The 25,470-nt window shown below is 37.5% G+C and overlaps 2 protein-coding genes and 1 long non-coding RNA gene across 3 annotated transcripts in view; 1 reads left to right on the forward strand and 2 right to left on the reverse strand.

Moving 5' to 3' along the window:
- Positions 1-3,272: 3,272 nt before the first annotated feature.
- OSTC (oligosaccharyltransferase complex non-catalytic subunit) lies at positions 3,273-9,428 on the reverse strand. Its single transcript, XM_007421311.4, has 4 exons — positions 9,174-9,428; positions 7,071-7,164; positions 5,734-5,931; positions 3,273-4,169 (listed from the first exon to the last, which is right to left on the reverse strand). Exons 1-4 carry the CDS (start codon positions 9,310-9,312, stop codon positions 4,151-4,153), a joined length of 450 nt encoding a protein of 149 aa, XP_007421373.1. The 5' UTR covers positions 9,313-9,428; the 3' UTR covers positions 3,273-4,150.
- A 3,063-nt stretch (positions 9,429-12,491) lies between these two features.
- Positions 12,492-15,840, reverse strand: RPL34 (ribosomal protein L34). The gene is made up of 5 exons (XM_007421312.4): positions 15,694-15,840; positions 14,598-14,671; positions 14,404-14,503; positions 13,164-13,267; positions 12,492-12,618 (listed from the first exon to the last, which is right to left on the reverse strand). The coding sequence occupies exons 1-5, from the start codon at positions 15,793-15,795 to the stop codon at positions 12,534-12,536; spliced, it is 465 nt and encodes a 154-aa protein (XP_007421374.2). The 5' UTR covers positions 15,796-15,840; the 3' UTR covers positions 12,492-12,533.
- The window catches only part of LOC112541486 (uncharacterized), a 147,816-nt gene continuing 138,151 nt past the window's right edge, over positions 15,806-25,470 (forward strand). The window contains exons 1-2 of the long non-coding RNA XR_015794606.1: positions 15,806-15,895; positions 19,379-19,603. This is a non-coding gene — a long non-coding RNA (uncharacterized LOC112541486). The remainder of the gene's footprint in view (positions 15,896-19,378; positions 19,604-25,470) is intronic.

Genomic DNA, 25,470 nt, shown 5'->3' on the forward strand with positions numbered 1-25,470 from the left:
AGTGATACAAAAATAAAATTAAAAAATAGTAACCTGTGGATTAATTTCACAAAATTAAAAAATCTGGACAGTGTTCATAAGATTCTTACATAAAAATAGTATGAATGAATGAATGAATGAATGAATGAATGAATGAATGAATGAATGAATGAATGGCTGCTGAAGTTCTGCCTTTTGTGGACTCATGGCTCCTGTTAGAAAAGCAGATGGAGTCTGTGGCCTGGAGTGGAAGGGTCTTGCTACAGTGACTCATGTCCTTGTCACCACCCAATTGGAGTACTGCAGTGCCCTCTACATGGGGCTATCTTTGAAGATCACTTGGAAGCTGCAGAGTGAACTTCAAGTGCAGCAGCCCATTTGTTGACTGGCGTTCACCATTGGGAACACATCACCCCAGTGTTGCAGGCCATGCACTAGTTGCTTACAGGCTTCCATGCACAATTTCACATACTGATATTAACCTCTAAATCCCTACATGGCTTGGCACCTAGTTATCTACAGGATCACATTCTCCCATTGAAATCAGCCTAGCAAGTTTTATTTTCTTGGGGAAAATGATTAGCAGTATCTCACTTTAAGGGAAGGGGGCCAAGGTTTGATGGGACTCCTTTTGAAGTGACTGCACTGGTTCTTTTGAATGATTCTGAGTAGACGTCTGGTTGGTCCAATGCTAACAGCCTTTTGGAAGCTGCTCATAACAGAGCTTTTCTGAAAGGCATTTGGGCCTTGACTCCATCTTGGTTTGGTTATAGTTTGGTTTGGTTAATTTTATTGTTTCTGTTTCTTATTACTTCATGGGCCTTTTATTTATATATTTTTTTATTTTACATTGCTTCTTACATATTTTACCTGTAAATCACTGGAGTCCTTAGGGATTCAGTGGTTAATCACCATCATCATCAATAGAATATCCCAAACACATAATCTGGGCGGGCAGTGCCACCTGCTGACGAAATGGTGCAATATGTATTTCCTCTTACATACTATTAGTTACAGGCTTCATCTTTAAATAACAGATTAACAACTAAGAATGCAAACTATGGAAAAACTTCCTGTGTGTGAATTTCCAGACAAATATTTTAATAAATTGAATTTCTTGAAAACATTTTCTCTGTTAAATGTTCAGATATGATCACCAGTTTCCAGTGAATTCATTAGAAGTGATCAAGAAATTAATCAGCAAGAATGCATTTTTAGTTCCAAAGATGGAGCGTAGAAATAAAAAAGGCAGGCAGATAGGCCAAAATGGCACCTTATTCTGGTACTTGTGTCTAATGATGTAACTTAGAAGCAGTAAGAACTGTAGTCTACCAAAATATTGTATAGTTTCATTATATAAAGGTGCTCTCAAGTTGAACTCAACTTCTGGTGGCTGTATTCAGGTATTTCTTGGCAGCATTATAGAAATAATTTGCTAATGCCTTCTTATGGGATGTTTTTTCAACATTCCAATCTAGCCAACTTCTGAAATTCTCAGATCAGGTACCCTCCAAGTACTTATCAAGACCAATGCTCCTTAGCTTTTGAAAGTAGCCAAGATGAGCTAATCTGCCATCTGTTGAAGCACTGGCATGTGTATTGCCTGGGTTAGTGGTTAAGGTGCTGGACTAGAAGCAGAGAAACCAGAGTTCTAGCCCTGCCTTAGACATGGAAGCCAACAGGCTGATTTTGGACCAGTCATTTTCTCTTAACCCTTGTTGTTGTTGTTCAGTCGTTAAGTCGTGTCTGGCTCTTCGTGACCCCATGAACCATATTGTGCCAGGCCTTCCTGTCCTTCACTGCCTCCCTGAGTTTGCTCAGTTTCATGTTCATCTCTTAACCCTAGGAGGAAGGCAATGGACAACCACTTCTGAAAATGTTGCCTAGAAAATCGCATGGACTTGCCCATATAGTCATCAGGAATCAAGGCTGATTGAAAGGCAATTAAAAAAAAAATAAATATAAAATGCAGAGAAACTTTTATAGAAATAAAAATGTTTTCAAGTGGATGAAAAGCACTAAACAAGGAACATCTAGAAGTGTGAATGGATGAAAGTAAGACAAAACTCAACTGCAGGAATGTTAGAAATATTTTAGAGATTTGTATGGAAATAGCAGTGGTATGTCAAACAGTGGAACCAAAGCAAATGTTAGGTTCATATCTAAGAAAAAGGGATGAAAAGGAAGTCACAAATTGCTTAGAGAATGTTGAAAAATGGTAAAACTTCCTAGGTAGATTTTATAACTGGAGAAATGTTAAGTTCTGAAAGTTATTTGTTGTAGTAGTAGTTGTAACACTATCTGTACCCAACACTATTGCTTCTTATGTACCATATATTTTTATCTGCTCTGACCCATGTACCATTTGTTTCTCTTCTTGGGTGCAGATAATCTCGCCAAAGCTATTCACATTCTGGTAACACATCAGAACTACCGTAAGAATATATGGGACTGCCATTTAGCTGTTTGAATTTGCAAATAGTGCTGTACCCAGATAACTTAATTTTAAAGTTAAGCAAACAGCATTACTTTCCACTCCATTTCCAAGTTTGTTTGTGCTGATTTTAAAGTCTTTAAAGCTTTAAAACGTATACATCTACATGTCCAACTTAAACATGCTCCCCTTACCTTCTGGGGTTAGAAAAATGCCTTTATAGTTGTAGCATCAACCTTTGGAATTGCGCCAGATACTGTTATTCTTTTAAAGCAGTCATCAGCAGTCTACTTTCATTTCATTAATTATTTACTACAGCTTTTATGTTTTTACTTCTTGATTTCAATTTTTTGAAATGTAAGTTGCCTTGTGTATTTAAGGGGAAGAAATCTTATAAATACATTGTCTTTACCCCAGTTGATTCCAGTAGCTAGTGGAATGGGGGTTTTCAGCACTGCGCCAATATCTTTGGAACATACTTCCTTAAACAGGTTGAGACCTGTTTCTAATATTGAAGTTTAGATGACAAATCCATGGTTTTAAAATGTTTTCCTTTTTCCCCGTTTTTTAATTTCATTAGCTGTCACTTTACTGAGGGCAATTATTTTTTACTTTGTAGCTATACCTGTTTTATTTTTATTTATATGCAGCCTTATAGTTTGAATAATACATCTGAAATAATGCAAACATCTATGGCACTACCTAAAGCCACAGATTCATTACATGGCCTTCATAAATCACTCATTCTCATCTATAAAATGAGAATGTGACTAAAACCACATTCGTACTATGAAATGGAAAACAACTTAGGAAGACACCAAGTATTAGGAATACAAAAGAGCACTAAATACATACATAGTATTTTAGTAAAAAAACATTTAATCTTTAAAATTTTTGTAAAGGAACAATTACCACCACACAATACTGGGTTTTCTTTTGCATATGTTTAGTTTCATCTACGAACATGTCAGAGTTAAGGTCATCTCTTCTCTTTTAACACAACACAGATGTAAATCCATGTGCAGAAACAGACATTTTTCAGTGCCTTTGCAAGTGGCTAGAAGAGTGTATCACCTGAAATATCTTAAAGCACCAATTGCCTGTAATGCTAGAATGAGGTGGCACCCTCATGCAGGCGTTCTCCACAATCCTCCAACACTCCCCTCTTCCATATCTTGTCAGTATTTGATCAGTTCTGTCCCCCGGGGTGGCTAATCCAAAGGCGAGCACAAAACTGGTTGCTTCTCTCAGTTTTCTTGATCCTAAACATTCAGTGGCAATCAGTGACCAACAGTTGTTATTTATAGATATGGAAAAAGTTAACGTTGCCTCCCCATTTTCAAAATAGATTCTCCCACAAGGAAATAGACCAAGCCAAGGTATGACAAGAAAGTACAGAATTATTACTCTGAGGTTGATCATGAAGGATGGGGAACAGGATTGAAGAGTTGTGGTTCTATTGTATAGACATAACACACTTATGCCTGAGTAACATGAGAATATTTTTCCTTTTTTATATATTGAAGAAAAATAGGCACACATCTGTTAAACCAACTGCCTGTAAGAAATCCTATTTATATAAGGAGAAAATGAGAAAACAATCCTTTTGTTAGTCTGCTCATTCTCTCTCTCTTGTGGCTTTAGATAGGAATGGTGGGGCTGTAGATGTTTGCTATCCATTCTTCTTCATAATGAGAAGGAAATACAATCTTCAAACTGTAGCAATCAGAAAAGGCACTAACCCATCAAGTAGCCCCTAGAAGACAAAGAAAATTTTGAGTGGGAATGTGAAGTAAAAGCAAAAGTAATGCAATTTAGTTCACAATTGAGTCAACCAGACAATGCTAAATTCCTCTTCTGTCATTCCCAGTAATTACAGTCATGGCTTCAGATGTGGAATATTTGAAGGACCACAGAGTCATTCCTGATGTAGGCAGAAGTAATTTAGAAGGACAAAAAAGGTCACTTACACTTCCATATAAGAAACAGCAGGAGACCTTTCCATGCATCAGATATAATGACTACAAGTATACCTCAGAGTTATTGCGGGTTCAGTTCCAGACCACCGCAATAAAGCAAATATTACAACAAAGTGAGTCACACAATTTTTTTGGTTTCCTAGTACATATAAAAGTTATGTTTACACTCTACTGTAGTCTATTAAGTGTGCAATAGCATGTCTTAAAAATGTTATTTAATTAAACATTTAATTAAAAATACTTTATTGCTAAAAAATGCTAATCATCATCTGATAGACTTGCTTGACGCAGGGTTGCCACAAACCTTCAATTCGTAAACAAAATGCAGTATCCGCAAAGAGCAATAAAGTGAAGCGTAATAAAACAAAATATGCCTATACGTGGTCATGTATTGTAGTTCATACATAGTTGGCTGGAAACCAAGTTTAACCACCAATCATGTATGTTTTACTGAACGTTACTTCAATTATTGTTTAGATTTAAAGCCTTTACTAACCATAATCTCAATCTTAATCTGGTAGTCTCTAACCCAGAAATAACACTAAATTATCTTATAATTACTATGAAAATGCAGTATTAGATAGCATTTCAAAATATTTAATTCCTTCATCTCAGATTTTCATAAACATTTTTATTTCTCCAATTGTAGAGTTCTGCAATGTCACAAATCTAATACTTTCCAATCATACTAAATAAATGTACATTATAAACGTACAGTGGTACCTCGGGATACGAACTTAATCTGTTCCGTGACTCTGGGCGTATCCCAAGTTGGTCGTAACCCGAAGGAAATTTCCCCATAGGGTTCAATGTAAATCCGGTTAATCCGTTCCACCCTCTGAATTTGGTCACACCCCGAAGCAAATTTTCCCATAAGGTTCAATGTAATTACCATTAATCCGTTCTGGCGTCCGTGGACCACACGTCAGGGGCGGGAAAACAGCCGGGTGCGGTGCGGCGCAAAAACGGCCGAGCATGGCGCGGCACGGCGCAGCGCGAAAAAGGCTGGGTGTGGCACAGCGCAGCGCGAAAACGGCTGGGCGCCATGCGGCGTGGTGGAAAAATGGCCACGGACCACGTGTCAGGGGCAGAAAAATGGCCGTACCCCGAGGCGGAGTTCGCACATCGAGGTAGATTTTTGCGGCCGGAGCTGGTCGTAACCCGAAAAGTTCGTTAGTAGAGGAGTTCATATCCCGAGGTACCACTGTATTTAAAAAATAACTTCAAATAACTTCTTACACAATTTAGGTCAGTTTTATTCTTAAGTACTAATTACAATGTTGGTTTATAACACCTTTAGAATGAGGGAGAAAAGAGTTAGAGATGAAAAAAATTACTTACGGTAATTTCATCCGCATGAAGACTCTTGCCATGAAGAAACTCAACAGGACACTCACAAATCCAATAAAAAGTAGCAGGAATCTATTCAGCTTTGGGATATTTGGTGCATTGGAACGATCCAGTATTATAAAACCAAGCCCTCCCATTGTAAAGAGGAAACTGGATGCAAGCCCTTCCATAATGTACTGTCCATTTACTCTGCATATAAAATGAGCAAATTAGCCACATTAGAGGTGTCCAGGAATGTGTGTGGCACTTATACATGCAGGTATTTTATACCTATAAACCCAGCAATTATCTCACTCAGGGTAGGCAGAAAAACAGTGTTCACAGGTTCCCTTGTACGGAACCTTGCCTTTTGTTCTGAACTATTCGGGAATTAATGCCATTAAAACAAGGTGAGAAATCCCCAGAAAGAGCTGGGATAGATATTAGTTCCAAACTTTTATTATTTAGAATCCCATCAATCTGAAGTGGGCCACAAAAATAAAGAGTCCAAATTTATTGTTTTCATATTTTTAAAAATTGCCACCTCAGACATTTAATATATTCATTTTAGTCATCACCTTCCAATTGCTGCTACCCCATCTTATTTGGCCGTTAAAAAAATGATGAAAACAAGAAAAAAAGAAACTAGGAGCGGGAGCAAAAACAATGCATCATATAAATCCAAATAAAAGGAGCAGCAAAATAAAGCAGAGAAAACAAACAAAATAGAAAGCCGTTAACATAGACTTTACAATGCACTGGAAAGGGAAAAAAGGGAAAAAAGGGAAAAAATCCAGACAAAATAAAAAAGGAATGCGCAAAATTCTTCAGTCTGTGATGGACTGTTCTGAAGAACTCTGGATTGTTCTGCTTTGTTGTTTTGTTTTCCTTTGGACCATGCTGTTCCAGGGACAGATTTAGCAATTTTTTGAAACAAATCATCCAAATCAGAAGTGTTTCAAAGTATTCTCTATACAACACTCTGGACAAAAGAAGCTGTTTCAAGGTCACATCACCCCTGGAACACCTTGAACTGTTTCCACTTTGAGAATTTACGTCAAAAACTGCCCAGTTCTCCCACCCACCTTCCCCTGCATAGTATGGCCTGGAAGAAATCCAGAAGGAAATGGAATGTGCCAGGAAACTCTGGAGCAGTATCTTTGCAGATTAACCAATTTTGCACATCCCTAGATGCGCAAAAAGGCAAAAGAGAAGGACATTCTATAGACAATATGCCACTGCTAAAAATGCCTTCTCTCTTGTAGACAAGAAATCTGACTCCACAGTAATTTTGCAATAAGGTATTGTTTTAACACTTTCATATACTTTTAATATTAAGTATATTTTACCTGTATGCCAAGAATGCCACAGGCCTCTGATGTCCATGTTCATCAGTCATTGAGCCAACACTGGGAGGTTCTACAATCACATCATAAATTATTCCTACAAAGGGAAAAAATGTAGTTTATAAAAGAATTCATCCAAAAAGGAAGGCAGAGTTCGCAGGTCCATCATTCTATTGCCATCAGCTACAAACACAGTAATTCTTAAAGTTCACAAATAGATGAGGACCATCACTTTTGCCTGTCCCCAGGTTCCAATGCTGTAATATACATAGAAATCTACCCTCCACCAAAGGTTTATTACTAAGCAGCTTTGGCAGGGATGGGTTTCAAATGTCCTTTCGCCAAATTTCAGCAATAAAGTTTCCTTCTCTCCTAGAAAGTCCATGGATTTACTCTATAGACACATTGGGATCAAAAACACCTTTGCCCAAGATCAGCTAGAAGTGGGTGAAGTTAAGTCTACCTTCTGGACTAACGGAGTTTGGGATGGTGGAGGATTATGTTTATTTATTAGATTTGTATTGTGTCTTACCTCTCCCTCCTCTTACTTTTCTCTAAACAATGATTCTATGGGGTAGGATGGGCTGAGAGAAAGTTACTGGCCCAAAGATACCCACTGAGTTTCCAGTTGAGGGTGGACTAGAACTCGAGTCTCACTCCTCGTCCAATAACTTAACCAATACACAACACTGGCTCTCACAACTGGATTACACTTCTTCCAACCAATTTGTGGAATGAAAGGATTAAAATAAAATATAGAAAACCAATGCTGTTCTGAGAGGGAAAATGGATTGAATGATTGCAAATGATACATAAATGGTGAAAAAGTAGAGCAAGTAGATGAATTCACATATATTGATAAGGATTTACTAAAGATGGCAAAATGCAGTTTCTGACCATTGTTATATGAAGGGTAGAGTTGGATATGTCAGACAAAATGTAAAATAAGTTGAATACAGTGGGAATGTAGTACTTAAAATGTGTGTGATAAAATAAGAAGAAATAGGCTCAAGAATAAATAATGGACTGAATAGAAAACTGAGTAAACAGCACAAAAGAAGTATGTTGAACTACACTGGTCATACAGAATAAACCAACGGCAAAGCAAATGCATGAAAGAAAAATAAATGAATGGAGAGGAAAAGGAAGACCAAGAAAAGTAATGGAGGCTAGAATGAATGATACCCTGAAAAATAAAGAGGTGAGATGTGTCAAGAAAAAAAGCAATTTATTCTCTTCAAGGCAAGGATGGTTTGCAAGGATAGAAAGTTATGGATAAGTATAAGTGAACAATACAGTACTGGTACAAACTAAATTTAGTGATATTCCCTTTTGTCACAGCTCAGCCACCCGTACTCCTTTTCTGCGCTGTTGCCTCTGAGTCAATCTTGACTCCTGGCGACTGCCTGGACTGGTCCCTGCAGTTTTCCTGGCAAGATTTCAGAACTGGTTTGCCATTGCCTGCTTCCTGGGGCTGAGAGAGAGTGACTGGCCCCAGCCGGCTTGTGGCTCAGGCGGGACTAGACCTCACGGGCTCACGGTTTACAGCCTGGTGCCTTAACCGCTACACCAAACTGCCTCTCCTGCAGACCGCTAGGTACTACAAGGAAAAGGATGATGATGGGTTATATATATGGATTGGGCCAGGAAGAGAGAGGGCGAGCGGTAGGGGACAGCGGAGAACCCTCTAGCTAGCGTCCGGGTTTTCGTAGCCCGGACGCACCCTGCTTAACAAACAGCTGAAGACGGTCGCCTGGGGAGGCCTTCCGAGGGAACACGACGTGAGCGCTGCGCGCATGCGCGATTACATTCCGCTCGGGCGGCGGAGAAAGGGTCTCCTAAATCTACCGGTCGAGCGGGAGGGGGAAGAGGGGAAGGGGCTCCCTGCGTGGCGGAGGCGGCGAACGGCGCCCTCACGGGTATTCAGGCGCCGCCGCCGCCGCCGAAACGGTCACGTCAATCTCGTCGTCCCTTCTCCCACCCCGCGATGGTCCGGCCTGGTTGGGACGCGGCTCCTGCGCTCTCTCACCGGGGGGAACCTCGAGGGCCCAGAGAGCTCCGCGTCCTACCCCGGCGGCTCCAGTCCTTCGCTCTCTCTGGCATTACCTCCCGTGATGAGGAAGTAAGAAACCACCACTAGCGCATAGACCGTCATGGCCGAGGGCATGTGCACCCAGCTCGGCCGCTTCAGTTTAATGTTGGGACATTCCAGCACCAAGAACGGCACCCGGTAGAGGGTCTCCATGGCGATCGCAGCTTCAGCCTCGTCCGCTCCCGAAGCCTCCGCCTTCCTGCCCACCAAGTTCGGCTACTGGGCTGAGCTATCGCGGCCACCGTCCGTACTGTAACAGGACTGCCGAGAACTAACGTCCTGGAAGGGAAATAAAACAAATTCTGTAGCGGAGGCTAAGTACTGAAGATGAGGAACTAGACGAGTAAATGATGAACGAAAAAGGGCAGAATTTTGGACGACACCTTACCAGCGGAAGAGATTTACTAGTTGGTGTTCAGATGGGATAAAGGCGATTTAGTGTGATATTAAGCTTCCAGGACCGCGAAATGCTCGACGTGGTCTTCTAATGATTCAACGTGGCCCTGTGAGTAATAGATGACACGCGAAGCCACGCCCACAGCCAAAACGGGACCAGCCAATTGTAGCGCTTAGAGCTTAAGACATTTATTTATCCTGGAAGAATAAACTATACTCCTGTCTGAAATGATGCTGCCCCGACCAGATATTCTTCTATACCTTTTTCTTAATGGCGTTCTTGTTTAAAAAAAAAAATTATTGTAAATTTTAAGTCTCTAGGTGAGACTGCAATCCTGTGCGAGAGATAATGGGGTTTATTTCTATTAGACAACTACAGGTGTAATTCCTCACAGAAATTGGGTTTATGCATAGCACTCAACCATGTTTTATTTAACCATTCCTTTATTTTCTGAGTGCACAATATGCTAAGCCTTAACTAAACAAATCATAGGGTGGTGTAACATGTTCCTTAAGTCGGAGTTGAGATTCTGGCTGGATGCAGATTTTGTGGTCGCAACATTAACTCACCTCTTTTCTCACCCAATTTTCTTTGGTTCTCCCTTATCCCCCCCCCCCCGAAGAATTTTGGAGATCCTAAAACCCTGCTATTATTTTGCCTCATTTTCTGAATAATAATAATACTTGACGGAGAGATTTGAAATTTGATGTGTTGAGCAAATGTTCGGGATTTTCTTTACAGAAAACGAGGCATTGTGGCTCAAGCCTTCCATGTACTCTGCAGCTAAAGATCTAGTATTTTCGTTTTTTCAATCCCTGATTTAAGTGGGACTTTAGTGTCAATAAGATTGCAGCCCTTGATTTTTAATGAGCCCTAAGTCCTGGTTTTGATTAAAAGTACTTCCAAATGATCCCCGTTTCATTCAAGCCGCTAAGCCTAGTAATTTATAAACATGAAATGAAATGGTAATCATGAAGTGAGAATCGATATGCAATATTTTACCCAGTACTTAAATTGACCTTTGATAGATACTAGTAAAATAGAGACTGGTTCCATGCATCATGTGACACTATCATTTGGTTCTGGCTTAGTATTGTAAACTGAGCCATTGTGATTTGTGAACCATGCCTGACATAGCACAACGTATGAATTCAGAAACTATGGCTATGTTGTAATCCCAATATAAGAATCTGTTTTACTGTACATGTATGTTCTGCAGTTCAGTGTATTAGCCTCTTATCAGAACACAGATAGTTCTGGCCCGGATCATCTAAAAAATTCAGTTCACAAACCAGTTATCAAAGCAATGTGTGCTTTGTTTGGAGAATTCCATAAACTTTAACCGGCAGAGTCAATGGTCAAGAATGCCGAGGAACCTAGTTCAAAATCTCAAGGCTACAATGTTGAGGGTAGTTGTTTAAATATCCCCAAGTTATGCACTTGGCCTTTATTAGGGAATTACTCTTTCTTGAATCAGTTACATTATACCACCTTCTCAGTTTGACAAGCCATTTGGCCACAGCATCAAAAATAATGAAACATTTATGTTGCTCTGTTCAGAGAGAACCAGACAAAATTAGAAACAGTAACTGCATAGTGAAAATGGTCACAATAGGTCAGAACTGCTTTTTGCATGTTGGACTCAAATCTTTCTACCAACTTCAGATGTTTTGCCAAAAGCATCTGTATTGCAGGAATTTATTCAAGGTATATGGACTCTATAATCAAAATGTAGTTTCCAAATGAATGTGATTAATTTATCAAATTTTAAAAAGCAGGTGATTGTATCTTCATGGTTAACTCTTTGAATCTCATTTTAATTTTTTTAAATGTTTCCAATCTCTGTAGTTATACACTGGGTTGGGGTATTATGATAAGGAAGTGTATGATATCTCTGAAAACTACAGTGTGAACTATATGGATTTGGTACAGGAGGAACCAAAATGGATTTATCCAATTCTATTGTATATCACACCTTGTTTGTGATTTTCTCCGAGGCATCTGAGGAACAGGACACTGGGTTAGATGAATTCATTATTTTACCTAACAGGAATCTTACTTATCTAAAAGTTGAAGAGTGATTGTAACATTTAGCAGTGCCATTCCACAATATATACTTACATTAGAAAATATTCTAGTTCAAGCTTTCCCTCAGCAGTACTTATTAAGTTCTTGTGAAGGGCATTCGAACAAGTCAAGCTCTGAATATTTAATTAGGTAATTAGTTATACCAAACACTGTTCAGTGGTTAAGCTGTTGGACTGGAATCAGGGAGACCCTCAATCATAGCATTTTACTGGGTTATTTGGGACCAGTCACTGTCAGCCTGCCCCTCACAGAATTGTCGTTGGGGAAAATAAATAAATACTATACTTAGATACTTCACATTCACTATTGGCTCCAGCTGTTTTACAAACCCATTCATGGAGTACTTCCTAATAGCAAGTAAATGTAATGATAGCTTCCAATATTCCCCCCCCCCACTTTATCCAGTTCTAATTATTTAACTATATAATTGCCTTTTAAAGGTGAATATTTTTCCACCTGCCAGTACAGCATTCCAAATACTTTTAATTTTATGTACCAGTCACGTTTAACGTACACCTGAAGAATCAAGCACCACTACTGCTTCTCAGGTCTTCCACTTTTGTCCTTCCCAAATCATCTACAGCATTTTCTCTTCCTGATTTCTTCTGACATCTCGTTATTTTTGTTCTCCAATGTCTCTTTCATGTCTGATTAATTATAAATCATCTTGATTTTGTAAATACCATTATTAGCATGATACAAAAAGAAGAAAAAATGTTTTGCAGACTAACTGAAAATTGGTTTGGAAGCAGTATTAACAAAAACTGAATGCAAAAGGACCCTATTTTAGGATCTCATATCTTTGCCTCTTGCCAATAGTTTAGTACTCAGGAAAAATCACCTCAGAGAAAATTTAAGTCTTCATTTATTGGGCAGACAATACAAATAATCACTTTGATTTTTGACTCTGTGCTTGTGCCTTCAGTACTTTAACAACAATCTTCTGTTCCTCAATAAGGAATGCTCGCTTGATTCTAGAAAAAAAAGCAAAACATTGTTATAATTCAGCAGCAAGCAATGCCAATCATAACAGGCAACCACATCACTTGAGCATTTAATGAAGCATTTGTTAGATCAAACTGTAACCTGATTACAAGCCATGTTTTTGTCATGTTAAAATAAATCCTTTATCGAGAAGTAGGAAGAATAACTAATTCTTTACTAATTCTAATTTTGTTAAGTTTAAAAAAGAACATTTTTTATAAAACAGAATCTTTAGCATCAAGTTGCCTCCATGAGCTAACAATATATGCATACAAGTCTTATTCATCTTCCTATGATCAGTAAGTTTCTTATAGTTGCAAGATGTATCAACTGTTAACTGACAGGTAAAATAAAACAAGGTAGATGGATGCAGCTCTCTGTTACTTTGAACCTTGCAATTAACAACTTGTACATCAACATCCCTTAAAATTATTCTAATGCAAGTGACCATTGTTATCTATAGTGTATATGTAATTCCAGTACATTCAAAATGAACCTATGAACTTCAGAAAATTATACTTAAATTATGATTTACCTGTCACGAACACATTTAGCACACATAGAACCTCCATAGGCTCTACTAACATGCTTCTTTGTTTTGGAAAGTCTCATAAGAACTTTAGGACGAACAGCGCGGACCTGTAGAAAATAAAATACATCTTTGTGTAAAAATCACCTAACTTCATATAATCTGAAATTTATCTAATAAAGAGAGCATAGGTCCTATGTTAACTTTTCTACTTATTTAAATTACCCATTCATAGTGTTATGACAAGATATTTCTGAACAAGTATTATAATAAATGAATACACTTTAATTTCAAAGGCTTTATTGCTTAAGACCAAATATTTTACATTTATCCCCCTTCCTAACATAGGGGAAGAAAAGCATACCCAGAGTAGATCCACTGAAGTGAAAGAGATTTCAGCCAGGCATGAGCTACTGTGCTACTTACTTCACTAGAATTACTCAAAGTTTGTCAAAATATGGATTTAGCTCTTAAGAATATCTGTACATGAACCACACACTTCCTGAAATTTTTACTTCAAATATCATAATTTAATATAAATGTGGCAGAACAAATATTAGCTGAGCAAGGGTTAACAGTGCTAATGGCACTGGGAAAATACCTCTACATTTGCCATATCACTTCAAAAGTAAATATGTTCTCCAGAAACTTTTAAAGAGCTTGAGGAAAATAAAATGAAGAATGCTGCCTTAAAAGAAGAAATTCTAGCTGGTATTTCTAGCAGGCAAAATAAGTATGTTCAGCTCCGGAACAATCACATTATTGACTAACATTGTTTTTTCTGAAACAGTTATAAATGGGATTATTATGACTTAAATACAAAGTCAATAGCAAAGAGAACATATATGTAGTATTGTGAATAGTAAGGTATTACAGCAATAGATTACTAAACACTAGGTTAAACACCACACTGATAAGGCAAAGAAATATATATATAGATAGGGGATTATTACGACTTAAATACAAAGTCAATAGCAAAGAGGACATATATGTAGTATTGTGAATAGTAAGCTATTACAGCAATAGATTACTAAACACTAGGTTAAACACCACACTGATAAGGCAAAGAAATATAGATAGATATAGAGATATAGATATGAAATATGGATTTTTAAAATGGAAAAAAATCCTAAATTATTTACCTAGAGTCACATAAATCTGATTTTCGCATATAAATTGGCTGGTACACTATAGCCTGGTCTTCATATAAATCCAGTTAATAAAAATGAAAGAGAAAAAGACTTACACCACGAAGTCTTCCTGGGCACACACCACATGCAGACTTTGGTGCCTTCCCAACTTTCTTAGTATAAAGGTAAACAATCCTATTACCCGGTGTCCTGGACCTGTATGGACCAGATAACAAACAGTATGGGTGTCACAAATTCAAACAAAAGACATTCAATTTGAGAATAGCCAAGAATTATATATTGGACTTACAGCCTGGTCTTGTTAGAGGCTGTATTGTAGGACAGCCTACGCCGGTATGTCAGACGTTGGACCATTTTTAGTGCCTAAAATAAGGGAAAGTAAATGGAGTGTGAGAAAGGTTCATTGCTGTTTAGATTAAACCATACACCAACCATCTCCAACCTGACTCCCATTGCCCTGAACAACAGAATTCCTAATCTCTGGTTATTATAAATTTGTAATCCATCACATCTAAGGCTACTCTACACTCTTGGCTATAAAGGTCATGCTGCTGATTGACATTAAGTCCAAATAATAAATAGCCATTTTTTTAAAATTCTCATGGACAGAAAATGTCACAATGTCAAAATATTATTTCTTACACTAATAGTATTATTAAGAAGCATAGTTTGTCACACTTGCTATGTTGCTAAAAATGCTGATGCTGTCTACCCTTAACAATCTTCCAGACCTTCACATGAAAAGGATTTGCACCCAGATCCTGCTAATCCAAGCCAATAAGCTATACTACTTTCCCCCAAACAGTCCTCCCCCGATATTTCATGGGGAGATGAGCACAGGAACAATAACTGACACTCCGGGTGGCCTCAAGCTGGAAAAAGCTGGTGCACAGACATTTCCCCTCTCCCTATCCCAAAAACACCCCCGACGAAGTTGGTTCTTGGAAAATATTTCTTGGGAGGTGGCAAATTTTTTAAAGTAGATGCATCATGTCACAATCCTACAATGTTTACAGCTACTGTAGAAAGAGAGTGCAGATGAATGAACGACCACGGAAACTTGGTAACAAACTGCTAAATGCTATGCCTTTCAAACAACAGCGTAGCTGAGCCTCCAGAGACTCACGATCATTTATAACTACGGACAGGTTTCGGGAAGGCCTATCAATCCAAGGCCAGGCTGCGAGGCCGCCTTCCTGCACTCGCATTACGGCCTCCTTCTCTCCTATTTGTCCATGTACCAGAGCCGTACATCCTTCATTCTTCACCCCAGAGTCCCAACCGCGTCGCAGGAAACCTTTAAGCTCACCCAACTTTTCTATACAACGGATGGAAACAGATTAAGACCAGCTCCCCTCCCAAAGAAGACAAGAAACGAACACTACCTTAGGCGGGCGCTTGCACCGGAAGAGAAAGAAGGCGGTAGCGTGGAGGTTAAAGTTGAAACGTGGACGTAAGAACCCGGAAATGTGATTACGCTTCCTCATTCAGTTCCCAGGGAGAAGAAAATGGGCGCTGCCATCTTGTACGGAAGAGGGAGAAAGTTTTCCATTCAAAGTTGAAGTCGGATGACGAGAGTTAAGACAGGTTTCTTATTACTTCAAGAGTTTACAGGCATGATGTAACAGTATATTGTGAATATAAATAGTGCTGTCTATTACTTCTAAAAAACGAACGCAGCTTTTGAGTTCAGTGGGATTTGTATTAAAGCAGAATATTACGACATAGTGCAATATTAAAATGATAATAACCGCCCGCATTACCTAATCCAGTTTGCATTCATGTAACTTCTGCTTTCTATTACAATAAAGTATGCACCTGCAGTCTTCCGTTTTCTCCCCCTTTGATTTACCAAGGTAGCCCACAGCCCGAGGATTTCCTGGGGATCCCCTTTCCAAGTATTAACCAAGGGTGACCCTGCTTAGGTGCTTGACATCAGCCGGAAACACGAACTGCACTGAAAATATTTGCAACTGAATACTTTTACAACGGTAGCTGTAGCAGCTGATAGCACTTCACAAACTAAGTTTTAGTAATTTAAATTAATTGCTCATTTTACTGGGATCAAAATGTAGCATTTTTATTGAAAAGGGAAGGAGGTTAAGCCCTAAGCTACATATTATTTTAAAGCATCTTTGCTTCTTTTATGACTTTGCCATATAAATTCACAATTAAAAATAAACTAAAAGCAATATTGAGAAAAGTGGGTAAAATAACAGGCTTACCCAAATTAATTACAGTAATTACAAAAATATACCATAATAGAAAAGCAGTGCTGTTCTTTCTTGGAAGTAAGTCCTTGAGTTTAGTCAGTCTGAATCTTAAATAAGGAGCTGCATTTTAATGATATTTATTAAATATTAAATAAATATTTACTATTTTATTGATAGCCAGTTTAGTGTAGTGGTTAAGACATCAGGCTAGAAACCAGGAAACCATGAGTTCTAGTCCCACCTTAGAGATAAAGCCAACTGGGTGATCTTGCGGCAGTCAGTCTCTCAGCCCTAGGAAGCAGGCAATGCCAAACCATGTTTGAAAAACCTTGCCAGGAAAACTGCAGGGAGTAGTCCAGGCAGTCACCATCAGTCAATAGTGACTCGAAGGCACCCAAAAAAAAAAAAAAAAGAACAGCCAATATTCTGATTAATTGATTAACCCCAACCCCTTGAGACTACAGCTTTCTAATCGAATCTAGTGGCTATGCTGTCTGGAAATTAGTGCAACACATCAAGAGCTTTTTTTTTCCCTTCCAAAGCTTTATCATCTTGGTTGTTTTCCCATGAATATGCTCCAGTTTGTGTATGTCCTTCCTAAAATGCTGTCCCCAAAGTGGACACGGTATTCTAGATGTGGTCTAAACAATACGGAAATAGAGAAGAACAATGACTTCTCTTGATTTTGATACTATATTTTTGTTTATGTAACCTGGGGTTGTATTATGTAATATGCATCCTTGCAGCTGTATCTCACTGATGGCTCATGTTCAGCGTGTGATCCACCAAGACACACAAGTGTCTTGAACATGAACTGCTGTCTAGTATAGCCTCTCCCATCCCATCCTCATGCTTTTGATTTTTTTCTAGCCAAATGAAGGACATTGCATTTGTTCCGTTGAAATTAATGTTATTGGTTTCTGTCCTTTGAGTTTGTCAGGATCCTCCGGAATATTTATAGTTTCCTCTAAGGTGTTGGCTGTGTCCTCCCCGCCCCCACCATTTTTGTATCATTCACAAATATAATAATCATTTTCTTACTGCTCATCCAAATCATTTATAAATACTTTGAAGAGTACAAGATCTAATGGAGTCCTGCAATAAATCACTTGACACCCTTGCTTAGTCCAGCCCACATTTTACATCTTCTTTACCAGGATTCCAAAGGCAACTGTTATTGTTTTGCTGAAATCAAGGTATATTATGCTGAATGTATTACAGTGGTTAGCTAAACTGATCACTCTCTTAAAAAAAGAGATGGCTTCTTTTGTGTGGTTTGGTGTGACTAGTTCTTAATAAATCCTGCTGGCTTCTGCAAAGCAATGCATTCTGTCTAAATGCTCACCATAGGTAGGTAGGTAGGTAGGTAGGTAGGTAGGTAGGTAGGTAGGTAGGTAGACAGACAGACAGACAGACAGACAGACAGACAGACAGTTGTATAGAAGTTACTACTCTTTCTTCTCCTTATATAAAGAGCAAACAGTTACAGGAATTGATAACAGGCATGGAGCATAGACCCTAGAAGGACTTGTTTGCACTGGTTATTCACACAGTTGGCTGGCTCACACATCACTTTAAAATAGCATGCTTAAACATGGATTATGAAATAATCACAATTGATTGGGTTTGCACATTCTTAGTTATAGCTTCACATAATATGCTTAAGCCAAAGCCAAACAAACCATATTAAAGCTGAATGCACCAGGCTGTTTATTATACTTATATTTCCAAACTCAGTTGCATACAGGGTCCAAGGTTATTTCATTCACACAACAAAGTGTGGGTGTAATTTCAGATATTTATGACTTGGGAGGATAGAGAGTAATACTGGGAAAACTCCCCATAAATGTTTGTACACTTTTATTTACATGAGAGCAGCAGTTTTTTTAATGTACATGTTAATATGTGGGCTTCCTACTTTTGTAGTGGAATACTGTGCAAATTATTTTTAAATGTGTACATACAATCCTATTGTAATTCAGCATATGTATGACTATCATATCTGGGCTATAATTTAGATGACTATTAGTAGTCAGGAAGAAGATTTCTGGCTTTTTGCTGTCATCTGCTGGTAATCTGGATTTTTGCAGCCCAGATAATCCTAAATATATGGGCAGCCTTAAATTTGCAGAGCTTCAGTTGTTCAAAAGTAAGCTGACTTTCCAGACTTTATGCGGGTTTGACATCATTAGCTGCTTCTGCTTTCATCTTTTAAATAGTATCCTTCCAAAAGCTTTGATGTATATTCATGGCCTTATTTATAAATTTGTAACTTACATGTTGCTGAGAAGTATCCTCTCAGCCTGATACCAATATAATTATTATTTTGGTTAATTACTGGATGCAAATTTAAGACACCAAATGCAAATTTAAGACACCAGCATATCTCAATCTCCTAAAGTAATGAGAAAAAAATATGTATAAACAAATTATGCAAGCTCATTATAAAAGAAACACATTTTCAGCCACAAATGAGTTTCAGAGCAATTAGAGTATTAAATTTGACCTTTCTGGGTCCTGAACCCTAAAGGGAGGAGACCCAATTAAATGACATTAAATAACAATGACCTAAATAGAAAAGGGTAACTTGATTCAGTTGTTAAAGAACAACACTTAAATTGCTGATGAAGGAATTTGGAATGATCTCTAAAAGCAACATTTTATTACAATATTAGTATCTTAATAGTGCTGCTACTAGTTAAATAGATTTCGATCCCATGTTCAAGTGACAGAAATCTTGAATTAAAACAAGTGTTTTATATTATACATGTTATATATTGTACCCAGTTTTGTGAAAAACTCTTCAACCCCTTTGGGATTTTCTGAAATTTTCTTTATTTTTGCTACTTCATGTTAGAGCTATGTGTGGGTCCACCTGAAGAATTAATGCTTCCTTCAGTGCTGACAAGTTGTCCATGTCCTGAGGCACCAAAGCATCACCAAACCATGATGTTTGACAGCTGCTACAAGGTTTTATAGTGGAACACACTGTTTGATTTCTGCCAGATATAACAACATCCATGTAGCCTGAGAAGTTCCATTTTTGACTCTTCCATAAAATATTCCTCCAGAAGTTTAGAAGGTATTTGAAGTGCTTTTTGAAGAGGAATGTATGTTGAAAGAGGAATGCATGTTTTTCTTGCTGACCAATGGCTTCTTCCTTGTCCCCCTCCCATGAATCTTGCTTTTCTCCAGTGCTTTCCTGATAGGGGAGTCATGAACACTGACTTTTACCAAGACAAGAAAGATGTTCCTGCAGATCCCAGGGTGTTCTTCTGGGTTTCTTTGTAGACAGTCTTATTTTGCAGTCTTGGAGTGATTTTAACAGGATAGCTTCTCTTGGAAAGATTGACTTTTGTTCCAGAACTTTTCCATTTCAAGATTGTATTTGTGTATCAGTGGAGCCCCAGAGCTTTGGAAACAATCTTGTAATCTTTTAAATAGTGATAAACATCAATGATTTTTTATCAGAGATCTTCAGAAACTTCTTCTGAGCAAGGCATGATGTACCTCTAGAATTTTTATAATAGGAACTTCACTGGAATGAAGTAAGCCAACGTTTCTGAGATTTACAAAAGACAGAGCTGGCCTAAATCAACCCTGATTGTTTCATGAAGTACTCACACAACTAGCCCTAGTTATACCTTTAATCAAACTGATTAAATTTTTCACAGTTGACATTGCATGTTGTATGATTTCATTTATAATAAGCACCAAAATTTGCTGTTATTTGTTACTCAAGGCCGCATGAAGCTTTGAAAACAGTAACAAATCTTCAAAAGATCCAAGAGAGGAGGAGTACTTTTTTCAGAAATATAGCATTAAACTATTGTTTATTGTTTATATTTGTTAGATTGAGAGTCCCTAGACAAACCTTGCATTACATACCAGCTATTTCATATGCCATTGGTGGTACTTATTTTAAAAAATCAGTGTGTGATCAGATGCAGATGACTTTGGCTTGATGTTTCAGATGCAAAAATATCTAAGGCACCTGGCTAATCTAAGAACAGAGGGGAAATTGATAAAAGTTCTGTCTCTTTCTTTAGTTTTCATTAGCGGGGTACCACCTGATGTGCAAAATGCTAGGCTGCTGTTTGTTTTGCTTTGTTTTTGAACAAAAAAATTGAGTGCTTGTTTGAATTCAAGAGTGAGAAAAGATAAGTGTTCCCACCAATGGGAAGAAGTACTGTACACAAGCTCCAGTATTGCAAAAGAGAAGGCTAGGTCTGCTCCAATTTGAAATAAGCAGCACAAAGCCAGAAAAAAGTTGGACCTTTTCTCAAAACAAGCCAGTGTCATCCCTTGGGCAGATTTGGAACCAATATTGAACTAAATATTACATCTTTTGTGTGGAAATGCCTGTTCTATGGGAATTTTTTCTCCAGTTCCCATGGTCTGATTTCCTTCCCCAGCCTCCTTTCCTAACATCACTACCATTCTCTTGTTGTTGAATATGTTATAGTATTCATCAAGTAGGTTTTCATACGTGTGTGGCTTTGCCCTCTGAAATTTATCTTCCAACTTTACTTTCTTGTTGGGTGTTTTGGTATGACTGTAATTCTGACCAGGTTAACATCCTCTCCCCCTTGTTTTTCAGCCTATTACTGAGTTTGATATCAGAAGTAATGGAGTCTTTCTAGGTTAGGGTTACTCTTTAGATGGGAGCTGAAAAAATATTTTCTCCTGCAAGATGATGAATTAATTAATTAACAGTTTTCTAAGCTCTTCTGACAAAAATGTTTTAAAAACAGGCTTTTGGGTTTCATCATTTATTTATGAAATCAGACATATCCCATCTTTTGACCTTCAAAGGAGCATCTAAGGCAGCTTGTATGTATACACAAATAATATTTTAAGAATAAATGTAAAAAGTTAAGCACCAAACCAGCATTGAGATTCAGGCTATATTAAATGCATGCTGAATTAGCAACAATAATCTACTAGTCTGTAGAGATCCAGCCAGATCTCTACAGAGAGAATTCCAAGGTAACTAAAACAATCCTATCCTGAATAGCAGGTGGATGTCTCAGTCTGTTTAGAGCTTTTTGGGTCATATCCGATACATGGAATTCAGCTAAATTACAAATAAACTTAAAGAAATATCCATTAAATGTAGTTTAAAATAGCAAGGGATTGAGTTAAAAATCAAAGTATTCCAACTGAAGTGTGTTTCTGAAATATAACATTAATATAGCTTTAAATGTTTTTCAACATACTTTTCATTCCAATGTGTTGTATGAAAGTCAGCATAGTGGTCATTTTTATAGGATTGTAAAAATTACTGAAGTAATGTAAGGAAGCCCTTGGAACACAAAATAACTATATAGGAGCTATACTATTGTTGTTGTTAATAATATTGTCTGTATTTAAAAAGTACACTATTCTTTGCTTGTTAGGAATCTTATGCATGCAACAGCTTCTGTTGGTATATTTTAATTGAATTGCCCACAGTATAGACAGTGAATATTCTGTGACATTAAAAGGATCCAGCATTCATTTCCACATCAATTTTATTTGTTTAACAAACAAAATTACAGTATTTTGTACTGAGGAGGATAGAAAGCAATTCCATAGAAAGCAATCCCTCACATACAAATGCATATACTGTAATGTATACGGGTTGAAATATTTTCTTATCCAAAAAGAGGAGCAGATGTAATTACCCTGTAAAAAAGAGAATTAAAATGCTGTTAATCTAGCCACATAAGTAAAGTTATCACTGAAATTCTAATTAAATAGGATGATTGACTAAGGTAGGACATCAAAGAAAAGTACTGAGTATGGTAAGTTGAAGTCTTATTAATTAGTCCACATAGAAGACATAGCAGAGACATCAAGCTGAGGCTGCTGCAAGGAGAAAAAATGGCAGACGAGGAAAAGTATGTTTCTTTGAAGTTAGGAACGGAGATAGTGATGGAGGTAATTGTGTCTGACTGAATCCAGTAATGAAGAGACGTAAAATCAGGCCCCAGAATTGGAGGCCGGAGCCAAGTTATGAAGATGGGTATCCCCCTGCTGTGAAGAAACAGAATGCAGAACTGACTAATTGACCCAGTCTATCTCCCAGGAGCTCCCTGTTATTATTTATTAATTTTTAATTTCTGAATTATTTACATTCTGGGAAATTATTTTTGGCAGCCTGTTAAGAACACCAGAGTTAATGGAGGACGAAAGGGGCTGCAACCCAGAATTAGCAGGGACGGAGTCACAGGCTACTGGATTTAATGATTTTGGAAAGGATAATTGATTTCACACAGTGTGTCACTTTATACTACTTTAGGGATACACCAGCTATTTTATTAATTGAGGAATAACCAACTCAGAAGAATATTTGAAGTGTAAATGAGTTTCAGGGCTCAACTATTTATGCTCGGTCTTTCCCCCTCCCTCACCATGCTACATGTGAAAGGCAGAAATGGGCTTGTTTAAACTTGCTGACTAAAGCCCATGTAAAGGCAAGCTTTGTTGTACTTTGGTGAATCTGCAATAAATAAAGGCATTATAATACAAATTATTATTTAATGACTATCGGATGGGTGGGTGGATTACACTGCATCAACGTAAAAGCCAATAGTAGTCATATCTAACATAATAACTTTTCCAAATAAAACTGTAAAGATGATTCACTAAGTGATCATCGCTATTTAGAATTACTTATTGATGCTGGGTATGATATAATTGGAACAGTGTCTAATAATCTGTGATTTATTTATTTATTTTTTTAAGGACATTTCAAGAAATTTGGAACAAAACCCCATTTTCTACCCTGAGACAGAAGAAACTCTAGATTTCAATCACTACTATTATCTAACAAGGAATGGAATTGAATCTGAGTGCCAGCTGTTGTTCCAGTCCATGTTAGTTTTTCTGACACTGTTTATCCTGAACAGCTGCAAGACTGCCAGGACTAACATAGACGTCTCCTTGATGGCTAATAGTATATTGTATTTTACCTGCATATAAGGGTGAATCTTTTGTAGGAGTTTGTCGAGATTCTCATTTTATTTTTAATAAAATGGCTGGTAAAAAGTGAGATTGACAGTGAAAATGCAAGATTAATCTGTCCTTACCATAAATAGGTTTTTCAGAGATGTACTTCTTCATGGGTATATAATATTGAAATCATGCCCCAAATATCTCCCATGACCGAGTAACAGAAGTGGCCATAAGGAAATAAAGGAGAGGTTCTTTCCTCAACAAAGAACATAGTGAAGCCCTTCATGACTTTGCAAAATGTCAGGAAAAAAATAGGCAGTGTGTGTTGATATCTATACTTGGAAAGATGGAAACACACTTTGAGGGATGATTTGCTAAAGGAATATGATGAAATATAATGACCACAAAATTGTCCTAAATTTTAAAAAAATGTCTATGTAAATATAATTACTTGGAAATAATTGTAGAGAAAGAGAAAGGCTTTACTTTGAAGGGTTTAATGAGTTCCTTAAATATATATTTCTCCTCTTCTTCTTCTTCTTGTTCTTCTTCTTCTTCTTCTTCTTCTTCTTCATTTATTTATTTATTTATTTATTTATTTATTTATTTATTTATTTATGGCTTATTTTTCTTGTAGTTCATGAGCCCGATGAGTATGCTTTTTACTGACAAGAACATACGGGCTAGTTTGAATTTATCTATTACTTTGTGGATTACACCATTGGCAATTAATGAAGCAAGGAAGATAAGTTAATAGAAAGTGTTCTAAGACATGGTTGACCTGTGGCCTAGGCTTCAAGGATTGCTTCCTTTTCCCTCCCTCACAGTGTCACAGTATTCCTCCAGTATCCTCTTTTAGGCTACCGTGAACACTTCACCAGAAGGGCAGACAAAGGATTAATGCAAAGATGGAAGAATCCTAAAGCAGGGACAATTAAAAGTGCTCCTTTGTTGATCAGGTCTCATACTGAAGTTGCTGTTGACATCACCCAGTGTGAAGTTGAATACTGTCCATAGTTAATGTGTGAACAGAATGTGGCCCATAGTGGATTAACTTTTGAGTTCACACATATGATACAGTTAAGATTAAATTAGGTGGACTCATACAGTAAGATAAGACACAAACCATGGTTTACAAATCACAATGGCTAGATTCACATTTTGCTCCAAGTCATAATACAACTCATTTGGTTCTGGATTATGTTGTATGAGCCCAGCCAATTGTGGCTTAGTCCACAAACTATGAATAAAGAAACCACGTTTAAATGTAGTATCTTCCTGTCATTTTAAGACTTCTTTAGAGGCACTTCTCTTGGAGTTTCTACCTCCATGCTGAGTCAGGTGCCAGCTTATTACATCAGAGAGGGCCTTTTTGTGTGATCGATTGAAATTATTTAACTCTGTCAAATGGTCTGCTTGGCCACAATCCTTGCCACTGTTAAAGGCTAAAAGATGGAAGGAATAGTAGCAAAACAAAAAGGAGAAATTTCAATAACAATGAAATGTATTTCTGAAAAATACCTCAAAGTGTCTTCAAAATATACCTTGGAAAGGAACTTTTTAATACCAAAAATCCATTTAAAATCTACACTTCTAAAATTTCTGATGTGGAATTTGAATGAAAGCCTCTGAATTATTACAACATAAATTGGATAGGTATAAAGGGGCCATTTTGCATTTAATAGTTTCTTTTTGATATATATTTTGAAAAAAATGTATATTTTCAAAAGACACTGGCCTTTAAATGAATACGCTTGGAGTTTTTCCTTTCCTTTCTGCTATTGTTTTAGGTGACACTCAAGCTTGCTTGCTTGCTTGCTTCCTTCCTTCCTTCCTTCCTTCCATGTTGTCTAAGAGTTGTTTTTTCCATTACTCATTTTTCATCTGCAGATCATCTGATTTTATCTCTGTGCTTGGTTTTTTTTCATATTGATTTTTATGGGTTTTAAAATTTTTATTTTTGTGAGTTCCTTTAGGGCTGCTTGCCAGTAAAAGAGAGAATACAAATCC

Source organism: Python bivittatus, unplaced genomic scaffold (assembly GCF_059951505.1).
Source record: "Python bivittatus isolate LINGU-HERP-01145 unplaced genomic scaffold, Pbiv_v1 ctg000070_np1212, whole genome shotgun sequence".
In the NCBI taxonomy this organism is placed as follows: domain Eukaryota; kingdom Metazoa; phylum Chordata; class Lepidosauria; order Squamata; family Pythonidae; genus Python; species Python bivittatus.